The sequence below is a fragment of the Lutra lutra genome, chromosome 13 (genome assembly GCF_902655055.1).
Source record: "Lutra lutra chromosome 13, mLutLut1.2, whole genome shotgun sequence".
NCBI lineage: Eukaryota > Metazoa > Chordata > Mammalia > Carnivora > Mustelidae > Lutra > Lutra lutra.
The window spans coordinates 3,554,252-3,566,210 of NC_062290.1; the positions used below are offsets into that span (position 1 = coordinate 3,554,252).

The following is an 11,959-nucleotide window of genomic DNA, read 5'->3' on the forward strand; positions in this document are numbered from 1 at the left end:
GGTCAGAGCTGGGCAAGGGTGGGCAGGGCTGGGCTGGGGGCTGGGCAGGCTCAGGGCCCAGGGTTAGGAGAAGGTGGTGCTGGGACGTGTGAGGGGGCGTCAGGGTGGGGACAGGGGCAGGGCCCGGGATCCGCACGGGGTCAGGGCGTAGGGTCAGGTCGGGTCGGGTCAGACTGGGGTCAGCAGCCATGGGTATGGGTACAGAGGCACCGACACCCCGCGGCCGAGGCTGGCTGGCGGCCCTGCTCTGGCTCCTGTTCCCGCCCGCAGGCATGCGAGGGTCCTGGTCGGCGGCCTCCGGTGCCCTGGCCCCCGCTCGGGAAGAGGCCGGCTCAGAGGAGCCCGGGCGGCCAGAGGGCGGAGCACAGCGGTTGGCGCCCGAAGCTGGTGCGTTGGGCTGAGGCGTGTGGGCGGAGGGGCTTCCGGGAGGGGCTGGGGGGGCGGCCGCCCCCTCTTTTCTCGGCCCCCTCTGACTGGCTGCCCTAGGCCATCCCCAAACCCCAACACAGGCGGGCAATAGGCCCCACTGCAGACCCCCTGGAACTGGGCAGGTGCCAGGCTTGGCCCTGGCATGGCGGCTGGGTGGGGAGGACTGCGGCTGGATGAGGGGCCCAAGAGACGGCTCCCAGCCCGCCAGGTGTGAATCCCGGGACCAGGGCCGTCTTCATTAGCCCACTTCCTCCTCTTCGAGAAACCGAGCGTCCTGAGTCAGGGCAGCTGCGGCTTCCCCTGGGTCCTGCAGCACCAGACTCCTGCCTGTGACCCTCCCTCCCTGAGATGCTGGGATGGGGTGGAGGGGCCACAGGAGCCCTCTGGACACATGATCTGGAGCAAGTCCAGTAGCGTGTGAGACCTGCAGCTCTCCGGGCTGCAGAGTAGGTGAGGAGGTAGACTGTGCTAGTCAAAGGAAACGTCTGGGATGTGCCCTGTTGCCAGAAGGTGGGTTCAGGGACGCCTGTCTTCTCTGCAGATGCAACCATGGCCCCCTGGTGCCCCTTGCCCTGCTCTAGCTGAACCCTGGGCCCTCCCTCGTTCCTCCAGGGTTCCGCCTGTGCTCTGCTCTGTGGTCCTCTGCAGCGGTCAGGAAGGCGGGGTCCAGCAGCCCCTGGATTTTGGACAGGCGCCTTGAGCCTTGGCTGTAGTTTTCATGTCTGTGAAGAGGAGGAGGGCCTCTGTGATTGCATCATTTGGGGTCACCACTGTCTCTATCATGGACAGGCTGGGGGGTGTCTCCACAGTGTGTGGGCGGCCCAAAGTGACTGGGAGGATCTACGGTGGCCGGGATGTGGCGGCTGGCCGGTGGCCGTGGCAGGCCAGCCTGCTGCACAAGCGCATGCACGTCTGCGGAGCTGTCCTCATCGACCCCCTCTGGCTGCTTTCCGCTGCCCACTGCTTTCTCAAGTGAGTCCCCTTCCTGGGTGCCTGCAGACGGGCTGCAGGGCAGGGGATACAAGGGAGAGGAAGAAAAGAGTGATGGGTGTCCAATGACAGTTCCTCTGGGCTTTACCCTTGAGCGGCGTGTGGCCTCCAAACACACGACATTCCTGCCTTTGAGCCGTGTCCCTCCACCTGAATGTGCCCCCCGCTCACTCCATTCTCTGTCCTTGGCCCCAGTGCCTGTCCCCTGACACAAACGTGCCCCCGGAGACTGGCAAGATCTGTCCTGGCGCCATGCAGTGTGGACAGGCTCTTTGCCTCCTTGACCAGGGCTTCTGCTCAGTGTCCCCAGACTCTGGGGCATCAGACTTACTGCTTCTGCAGAACTGCATGCCTGGGAGGAGTCGCGGTTGCCGGCACCCGCCTGCCAGGCTGCCTGACCTTGATGTGGCTGCTCGAGAGGCTGGCTCCTCTGGCTTCCTGGGCCTGGCTCCATGCCCGGCTTCGGGACAGACAAGGAAGGGTCTCAAGGGAGTGGAGGGAATCACAGACCGGGGCAGGGAGCTGGGCTCAGGCAGAGTAGCTTTAAGGGCCCAGGGTCCCATCAGAACCGGCCCTGTGCCACACATGAGCCCCTCTGTGGCAAGGGGGTGTCTCCATGCTGGCAGGAGAGAAAGCCAATGTGCTGAGAAGGGAGGGGTCCGTGGACAGGGAGGGAGGTCAGAAGAGGTGCAGTGGCCCAGCTCGTATGGTGCTGGAGGGAAGGGTTTGGGCTGGGGGGGGGAGGAGGTCGGAAGGGGTTGAAGGGGGCGGTTTCCGGGTGGCGGGCCGTCCAGTCAGGAGGGTAGGACGTTTTGTCACTTCTGTTCAGGGGACAAGGCAAGGTTCCATTTTCTGCACTCATTTGCTCATTTACCAGATCTTTTGTGAATGCTTATGACAAGTGGACAAACAGCTGTGGGGCAGGAAGGTGTTCATAGGAGGAAGGGGCAGGAAAGGTGTGGGGCCGCAGCTGGGCCATGGGGAGCTTTGGGATGGGTCAGGCTAGAGGGAGGTTGGAGCCGGAGCTTCTCTGTGTAAAATGGAGGAGCTCGGTGTGAGGCCCCAGCGAGAAGCTTTGAGCACGAGGAGTCCCTGCTCCCCCAGGTGTAGCGGGGAACAGAAGCACAGCTGGCCTCAGAAGAGCTGGGAAAAGGAGACCCAAGCAGCCTGGTCTCCCGCAGGCGCAGGCTCCGGAGGGAGGGGCGGTTAGACAAGTGGCAGGGAGAGAGACCTGGCCCGTGCTCAGAGCAGAGGGTAACCGCGAGCTCTTTCTGCCAGCAAATCCCACGCCCCCACGGACTACCAGGTGCTGTTGGGAAGCACGCAGCTCTACCAGCACACCCAGCACACACGGGAGATGCCCCTGAGCCGGATTATCGTGCACCCAGACTTTGAGAAGCGTCACCCCTTTGGGAGCGACATAGCCATGCTGCAGCTGCACCTGCCCGTGAACCTCACCTCCTCCATCGCCCCTGCCTGCCTCCCGAGCCCTGGCATGCAGCTGTCCGGCAACTTGTCCTGCTGGATCACTGGCTGGGGGATGCTCAGCGAGGACAGTGAGGGGGTGTGGGGCTGGGTGAGGGCCACAGGGGAGGAGGGAGGTGTGCTGGGTCGGAGGGGGCCCAGGCAAGTGGCCATGGAACCTTGGGCCTTGGGCCTCATTTCTAGAGGACGGGACTATTTTAGTTCTAGTTCTGAAAAATGTGTGATTCTAAGTCCAAGGGACTGTCCAGCCTCCAGCATTCTCTCTCTCTCTCCCTCGTGTGCACATGCACGCATGCATGTGCACATGCACACACAAAGGCACACATGCACGTATGCACACGAAGGCGCGTGCACACACGCACACACGTACACACGAAGGCACACAGGCTGGTTCTTCCTCCTTGAGGTCAGGGACCGTGTCTCACTTGTTCTAATATCCCAAGGGGGCTGCAGGGCCTGGCACTTGGTAGGCATCTCACCATCGCTCCACACTGGTCTCCCAGCTCCCATCCCACGTGCCCTGCTTTAGTGGCAACATGGCCGTCTGCTCTCTTTAAAACATGAATCTCGCCACTTCCTGCTCAGCTCGCTGCATGTCTTCCCATCTGTGCTTAGAACGAGCCCAAACTCCCCGCTTTGGGGGTCGGGCCTGCACGTCACTGGCTCCCAATCTCCCTGCATGACTCTCCCCTGCTACATCCTCCGTCCCAGCCACCAGCCTTCTTCCTGTTTGAGTGCACCAGGCTATCCTTACCCCAGGGCCTTGGCCTCGCCTGGCTTCTCCGCCTGGCCTCTCTGCCCACCAGCCCTGGCTGGCGGGAGTCACTTTGCCTTTATGCTACCACTTAGCCCCTCCTCTGCAGAGTCCTGCTGCTCACAGGAGTGGAAAGAGGTACCTCCTCCCATTCTGTTTCCTTCACACCATCTGTTAGATCTATAACAGTCCCGTCCACTTCCTCACTCACCCGGTGTCCCCAACAACAATGCCCCTTGGGTCGGGGTGTCCACAGATGTCCAGCATGAGGACAGATGAATGGACGGGTGAGTGCTCGTGGCTGGGAGATGAGTGGCTGGTGGCCGGTGGGCAGATGCTGGAGGGATGGAGCCACACGTGAACGGGTGGGTGTGTGGACAGGTGGGTAGAAGGAGGGAGCACGGTGGGGCATGAGGTAGGAGGATGGAGGGATGGGAGGAAGGTCAATGACAGGCAAGTGGTCCATGTTTGCTAAGGGCCCATGAATGGCGCGTGTTGGTGGGATTTGCCATCTGTCTTTGTGGACTAGGATGGGTATGAGGTGCAGGAAATGGAGGGGCCTGTGGGGAGTCTGGGAGATGGGAGAGGAGCCTGTGAGGGATGAATGGAAGGCTGCCGCCATGTTCCAGGCTCATCTGTGCTGAGCAGGCCCCGTGTTTTGGGGGCACTGGGGGTGCGGCGTGGCTGGGCTTCCCCACAGTGCACGCCCCTGGTCCCCTTCTTGTCCACACAGAGCACCTGCACTCGCCCTTCCATCTGCAGGAGGGTAAGGTGAACCTCGTGGAGAACGAGTTCTGTAACGTCTTATACAGACAAAGACTCAGCAACAGCAAGAGCCACTCTGTGCGAGAGGAGATGCTGTGCGCTGGGGACTTCTCGACGGGAAGGGCCATCTGCCAGGTAAGCGGGGCCGTTTCTCTTCTTCCTGCCTGCTTCCCTCCATGTCCCCAGGGGCCTGTGTTGCTTCTCATCTGCGCGTGGACCCCCCCGGACCTGTGTGTCTTTCCCTTCTAGTTTTTCCCTCTCACTTTGATGTCGCGCTTCCCGTCCTTTTCTTTCAGGAGCTCCTTGTACTTTTGTGTGTTCTGGATGTGCTTCGGCTGCTGGGCATGGGGCCCGGAAGGGTCTCTTTCCCCTCTGTGTGAGCCCCTCCTGCACGTGGGCCAGCAGGCCCAGCGAGGGAATGTGGCCAGCCTCATGTAAGGCAGCTTGGCCGGACCACCCTGGCGCTCTGACTTCAAGCCCACCCTGCCTCCCAGCATGCTCCCCGGGCTCAGCCTCGAGAGCCAGCCAGCTTTTGGATGCCTGGCTCCTACAAGGAAAGCTCCAGAAGGGGAGGAGAGGAAGGGAAAGAGGGAGGGCCCTGGAGCCAGACACACGACTCAGCCACTTGTCCCTGCCTGCCAGGGGGCCTTGGGTGGCACCTTCCGAGCCTGAGTGGGATTCTGAGGCCTACTTCATGGGTTTGTTGAAAGGCTGGTGTAGTGGGCTGAATACTGTTCCCCAAATTCATGTTTACTGGGAACTTTAGAATGTGACCGTACTGGGAACTATGTAGGGTCTTTGCAGCTGTGATTAGGTCTCGAGGCGAGACCGTTCTACATTCAGAGGGGCCCTAAATGCAATGACTGGTGTTGTTAAAAGGTGGAGGGAAAGGTGCCAAGACCCTTGATGTCAGAGTCTGCCTCTAGAACTGGCAGAGGCAAGTTTCTGTTGTTTTCTAAGGCCCCTGGTTTGTGGTCATATGTGATGGTGGCTCTGGGAAACCCAGGAGGTGTGAGATGGGCCTGCTGGGGGGAGGCTTGACTTACAGCCACTCTCACTACGGCCTGGGCAGCTGCTGGGCCAGGGGAGGGGCCTCAGCCGCCTGCCCTCCTGGTAGGAGGTAGACTTGCTCGCCTGGTTCTCAGGCCACAGCCGATAGTGGGGACCCTCTGGCCCAGCCTCCTCACAGGGCCAGTTGCACCCAGAGGGGACACACACTCAGACATCCCTTCTGACTCTTCCCTGTACCTGCCTTCTCCCGCGGAGGCCAGGCCTGTAGAGCTTAGAGCCGGTGCCCTTTGTGGGCCTGGGGGCTGGACATTGTAGTACCCTCCACCCCAGGCTGAGGACCCCTCTGAGCTGGACACCAGGGAGCCCCCAACCCGCCCACCGCCCCACCCCCACCCCCCCACCCCCGGTAGCCTTCCCATCACTGCAGCCCGTCAATGAGATTCCATTGGCTGCGTCTGCCAGGCCTCCTGCTCTGGCGCCCACCCCGGGGCTCTCTTCTCTCCCCTGAAGTGCTCCTCCCCATGCAGGGCGCTGGAAGCAGCTCTGGGCGTTGGGTGCTGCAGGGTGACTCAGCACTCAGATTGTGGGGTGGACGGACCGGGCTCCAGTCTCAAACTGTCATTTCTCGGTGCTGGGAGCCCAGCCGAGATTCCTAACCCATGAAGTAGGGGCGCCGACAGCCTCCCCTTCACAAGGTTCCGGTAGAGAGTTTAGCGCCGTGCCTGGTCTGTAGGAAACAAGGAACACAGGTTGGCCTTCACTCTCCTGCCCGGTCTGCCTTCCCGATCTGAGCGCTGCGTGTCCTTCTGAGCCTGTCTTAGCCTCGCCCTCTCGGACGTGGGCGCAGCTGCCTGGGCCCCGCCGGACACACTCGCACACATTGCTTGTTCTGTCTCTGCGCGGTGCAAACCAAGGTGCACTTGGCGGGGGCTCTGTCAGTGTCGGGCTTTCCTCTGCCTTCTGAGAGCTCTGCAGGGACCGGGAGGCCGCAGGAGTCCATCCTGCCTCCTCCAGGCTGGCCCCGGGCCGGGCATGATATCTGCAGCTCACCTGCGTGGATAGCTGAGGTCTGGAGAGGACACAGGCTGTGGTGGGAGAGGAGGCCCAGCTGTGGCGGGCTCACCACGGGGAGAACCAGAGTCACTCCAGGTGGGGGTCCCTGGGAAGGAAGGGGTCATCACTCTCCAAGGAGCCCCTGCCTGTGAGTCTGGGCCCACACTGGTGAGCCACCTCAAACTGGATGGCTGAAAAGACAGATAGTCATCATCTGGCGTTTCTGAGGGGTCCAAAGTCTAAAATGGTGGTGTGGGCGCTGCCAGCTCTGTCGGGAGGCTCGAGGGAAAAATTTCCTCTCCTTCCTCAGGTCCTGGGGCCACCTGCACTTGTTGGCCCGTGGCCGCCTCTAACCGCAGAACTCATGGGTCTAGCCTTGGCTTTGGGGGCCCAGCTCTTCCTGTGACTCTGACCTCCTGCCGCCCTCTGTCTCGTGGGGACCCACCCAGACAACCCAGGGCAGTCTTCCTATCCCAAGACCCTCAACTCCACCACCACTCTAGAGCCCGTGTAAGGTCTCGGGGTCCTGGGGTGAGGCTATCATTGGCCAGCCACATCTGTGCCCTTCTGTCTCCTCCAAACGACCTCGTCCCCAGCCCTGGGTCTCAGCCGGACATCTGACAACACCCAGGCTGTCGATCGCCTAGGAGCCCAGCAGTCTTCCTGTACCCACACCCACCATGCATTGCCAGCCTCTCCTGGGGTCCCGGAGTCTCTCCAGCAGAGATGTGCGGCAGGAGTGCCCTCCTCCCCAGAAGACCCCCCAAGAGTACTGAGCCTTCCAACCCACGCCACCCAGGAGTGTCCCCACCATGCCACCAACGTGCCCTGCCAGTGTTTCAGGACTCCAGTAACTCCTAGCACCCCACCAGATGACCCCTACCAGGTGACCCCTGCCTGCTCCCCCAGTCCCCAGCAATGTGGGCTGCCTCCAGCAGGCCTGGGCTTGGGCGTTTTCTGGTCATGCTCGACCAAGAAGCGGGGAAAAATCCAAAGTCCTAAATGGATGAAAAGTAGGGGGCCCCAGGGCGTGGGGATGGATGGTAGCTGCAGAGGCTTGGGCCGACCTGCCTCCACTCACAGCCAGCCCTCCTGGCCCCTGGCCCTTGTCCCAGCCGCCAGCGCCCCCCTTGGTGGACGGGCAGAGGGCAGAGTCCTGAGGGACGGTCGAGTCCCATGAAGTGCAGTTCCCAGGCCCACCGGTGTGAACCTGAAGGGTCCACGGTGCGACGCTGGCCCAGACTTTCCCAGACTCACAAGTCCCACCTGCCTCTGCTATTCTCGGACTCTGCTCCGTCACCCACACTGACTCCCCTCTCTCTCCTAGGGTGATTCCGGGGGCCCCCTCGTCTGTGAACTTCCCATGGCCTGGGTTCTGGTGGGGCTGGCCAGCTGGGGCTTGGACTGCTGGCACCCTGTCTACCCCAGCGTCTTCACCAGGGTCAACTACTTCACTGACTGGATTAACAAGATCCGGAGGCTCACCCCTCCCCCTGATCCCACCTCTGCTCCTCAGATCCGGGTTCCAGATCAGCCTCTGCAGGCCACAGGCTCCTCCAGCAGCGGCACAGCCCTCGTACCTCCCCAGACTTGGCTCCTGCTGCTCTTTGCTCTCAGGGACTCACAGCAGGCCCTGCGGTGACCCACCGAGCCCCTCTGTCCAGCTCTCTGCCTCCAGCCCCAGTCTGCTTGCTGGAACCTTCCACGCCTCCCCTCCCGCAACCCCACTGGCTCTCAGTGGTCCCTCCAGGACTTTCCTGTCCATCAGCTTCCACCCCCAAGCCAAGCCTGAAAAACCAAAACAGAAACAAATAAAGACTCGTCCTGCTCCTGTCTTGGGACCCCACTGCCCCTCCTGCTTCTTGGCATTCGCCCATCCCTTGACATCAGGCATCTGGCTCCCGGGACAACAGTCCCAGGGTGGAGGGGAGAGGGCAGGGCTGCCAGTTGGGAAGAGGGTAGACTTCACTCCTGCCTCGGGGAGCACTGGGGAGCATGTGCGCCTTCAGAGGAAGTATGCGAGGCAGCTCAGGCCGCATAACAAACACTAGAGCTGGGGTGTGGGGGCTCAAACAGCAGGAATTTATCACCTCCCAGACCTGGAGGCAGGAAGTCCGGTGGAGGTCCAAGCGTGGGCAGGGCTGGTTTCTCCCGAGGCCTCTCTCCTGGTAGATACCATCTTCCCTGTGTCCTCACATGGTCGTCCCTCCGTGTATCTATGTCCTGATTGCCTTATAGGGACACCAGTCCTATGAGATTAGGGCCACCCCAGTGACCTCGTTTACCTTTAGTCACCTCTGTAAAGAATTTATCTCCAAATACAGCCACATTCTGAGGTGCTGGGAGTTAGGGCACCAATATAAGAATTTTAGAAAACACAATTCAGCCCACAAGCAGAAGACAGACATTCCAGTAGATATCTACAGTGTGGGGAAGCAACAATCTCCCCCAAAGTAGAGAAACAGCAACCCAGGGGTTTGGAGGAGGAGGACCGACTCCCAGTGCAGGTGGTGGGAAACTCGAGACTGCTGGGTGGTTGAGTTGGACTGGGGTGCATGACCAGGCCATGAGGAAGGGGGTTCCGGCCTGCAGTAGGAAGGGTACTCGGGGAGAGTGAGTCAGGTGCAGAGGAGGCCAGATGCCAGGCTGAGAGCCAAGGTTCAGGCCGGTGGTCCTCAGACCTCTGTTCCTACAGTGGATTCCCAACACCTTCCTCACCCGCCCCTGTGGCTCCACTGTCCCCAGCTAGAAGGGACCCAACTCCATGTCAAACTCTTTCCTGCTTCCCAAGGCCACAAGCCAACCTGCTTGGGGTGTCCACATGCCTTCAGCAGGTGGATCCTGGTGTCACCTTTCCTGCTTAGCTGACCCAGGACCTAGTGGCCAGGTGATAAGCCTTGAAACAGTGTTCTAGGGTGTCCTTCCTGGCCGTCTGCCTGACAAAGGCCCTGGTACAGCCAGCACAGCCCCCTCCTCCCAATGCACCCATTCCAGCCCTCACACCCACAATAAGGTGGGAAAGCTCCTATTCAGTGCACAGATCAAGTGCCAGTCAGAGAGTTCCATGCAAATTCTTCCCAATTTTGGCATTGTTTAAATATCTTGGATCCTTGGTGGCAGATGGGCAAAAATGGACTCAATGCCCGTTAACACTGGGATCTCACTGGTGCAGGTTCTGCCTTCCAAGATGGTCTTGGGAGGCCCCAGGAACGTGTCTTCCCAGGGCCCATGCTTGCGTGGGCATTGCTGGCAGACCCTGCCCTGGCCGTCCCTCTGGCCAGAGCCCCACCAGTGAGGTACCCAATGCGTGGCTGTGTACCTGCCACCGGCTCAGCTGTTTCTGGAGGGGAGAGGTGAGCATTCTCTCCCTCGGTGGAAATTCAGTTCTGGGGCCCCAGGCAGGGGACCTCAGGCCCCCAGATGTCCGTGAGTGCTGAGATGGCGTGCCGTTCTCACACGCTCACAAGCTTAGGGCAGCGTGGGCAGTTCAGCTGGAGCCTTAGTGTCTCCACCGTTCCTATCCCTCTCTTCTGCCACCTGTGGCAGCTGCAGCGGGCTGTGCTCTGGAGTTAGGTGCTTCCCTGCCCCTCCTGGATCTTCTCAGACCTCTACCAGAGGCATCCCACGCACACCTCACTCCCCCGACAGAGCAACCAACTTTCCCCAACACCTGCAGCCAACTTCGTGCTCAGGATTATTATCCAGCTTCAGTTTCCTATTAAAGATGAAATCAAGTCTCGCAGGGGTCTGTAGGGTTTCAGAGATGGCACAGGTAGTAAGGAGAACATCTCTCTCAGGGAGCTGGAGTTCCCCGCTGTTCCAGACTCCAGCAGGCTGTACTCAGCTGCTGTCACCCTCCCCAGCATCCCCTCAGACACCTGGGATGGGCTTCCTCAGATCTGGGCCCCAGATCTCTGCTCCTGAGTAGGCAGTCTAGAGTAGGGGTGGAGGGAAGGGGTTAAGTGGAGGAGACAGTAAGCCTGGGAGCAAGGCCTGGAGGGGCACTGGCAGCATCTGTGGGGAAAGGGACATGGAAGGTCTGTTACTGGGGATTCCCTGCCCTCCTAGATGGGGCGCTGGCACCGGCTGCCAGCTGTCATTGCCAAGTCAACCCCAGACAAGTTACAGAAGTGAGAACAAACTAACAATCAATTACAGGCTTCCTGTTTCTAGTCTGGAGGATAAGGAGCTTGGAAGTCATTACTCCCATCCTCAAAACATAATAAACATTGGAAAAAAACCTAAAAATCAACAGCTCTTCTTAGACCCAGCAGAAAACTGAGATCATAGAGCAAACTATGGCCCAGAAAATCAGAGAGACCAGGGGATCGGGAATCCCAGCTTGCGCAAGTGTGGCCAGCTGCCAGAGCCAGCCCTGCTGTGGGAGGGTTCACGTGGTAGCTGGTAGCTGGTGGCTAAAGACCTGTGTGGACCAGCTGAGAGTCCACGGCTCTGGAGTCCAGCCCCCGGTGAGGTGGGGGGTACATTTGCACAAGTGTTTCTTCCAGTGGCCTTGTTACGTTCTCAAGCGTAGTTCAGAGAAAACTCCTTCCCACTTCTGGTAGGGCAGATAGTTTCTCCAAACCTGTAACTTCTTTTCATCCCTGACTGGGCCTTTCATCCAGGGAAAGTTTTAATTTTGATTAAGTCCAATTTTTTTCTTTTTTCTTTTATGGCTGTTGCTTTTGCTGTCGGGTCCAAGAGCTCCTCAACAAGCCTTACCACCCAAAGATGTTCTCCTAGTTTCGTTTATACAAGGTTCAATGTTTTATATCTTACATTTCAATCTATTAATCATTTTGAGTTATTTTTAAGATTTACTAAAAATGCTATCCTCTTTCCATCATACTGCTTTTCTGCTTCCCCAAAACACAAGTTTGCTGTATCTCTGTGTGACTATTTCTGAATTCGCTGTCCTGTCCGTGGAACCACACAGCTATCCCTCACCAACACCACACTGCCTTATACTATAGCTTTATGTCAAGTCATAATGTCCTCCAATTGTATTCTGCTTTCTCAAAAACAGTGCTAGCTATTCTGGTACCTTTACCTTTACCTTTCCTCTATACATTTTGGGATAAGCTTGTCTAGGTTGACAAAGGAAGTCTGTGGGCAGTTGACATTTTACTATATACTATCTTCCAATTCATGAATGTGATCTATCTCTTCATTTATTTAGGTCTTGTTTGGTTCCTTTCATGAGGGTTTTACTCATTTTATCATACTGATCATCTCTTTAAAAAATGTTATAACCAAATATTTAGCTTTTTGGAATTGTTGTACATGCATTGTTTTTTAATTTTGGTTTCCAATTGTTCATTGTTGATACTGGGAAATACAATTCATGTTTCTGTGTTGATTTTGTATCCTGAGACACAAGATAGACTGATCATCATTTTCTTGTAAATTTCTTTGGATTAAGCATTTTCTTGTAGATTTCTTTGGATTTTCTACGTGACCAGTCATGTCATC

The 11,959-nt window shown here is 58.5% G+C and overlaps 1 protein-coding gene across 4 annotated transcripts; it reads left to right on the forward strand.

Moving 5' to 3' along the window:
- Positions 1–8,314, forward strand: LOC125082844 (putative serine protease 47). 4 transcript variants are annotated; one of them, XR_007122119.1, is made up of 6 exons: positions 3–387; positions 1,239–1,401; positions 2,698–2,975; positions 4,392–4,558; positions 6,798–7,018; positions 7,815–7,882. XR_007122119.1 is itself a non-coding variant. In XM_047698668.1 (5 exons), exons 1-5 carry the CDS (start codon positions 189–191, stop codon positions 6,088–6,090), a joined length of 936 nt encoding a protein of 311 aa, XP_047554624.1. In that variant the 5' UTR covers positions 1–188; the 3' UTR covers positions 6,091–6,421. The 4 variants fall into 4 exon arrangements, 3 of the variants coding, with proteins under 3 accessions (XP_047554624.1, XP_047554622.1, XP_047554623.1); XM_047698668.1 differs by lacking the exons at positions 6,798–7,018; positions 7,815–7,882 and adding an exon at positions 5,962–6,421 and having other exon boundaries at positions 1–387; XM_047698666.1 differs by lacking the exon at positions 6,798–7,018 and having other exon boundaries at positions 5–387; positions 7,815–8,314.
- Positions 8,315–11,959: the final 3,645 nt, after the last annotated feature.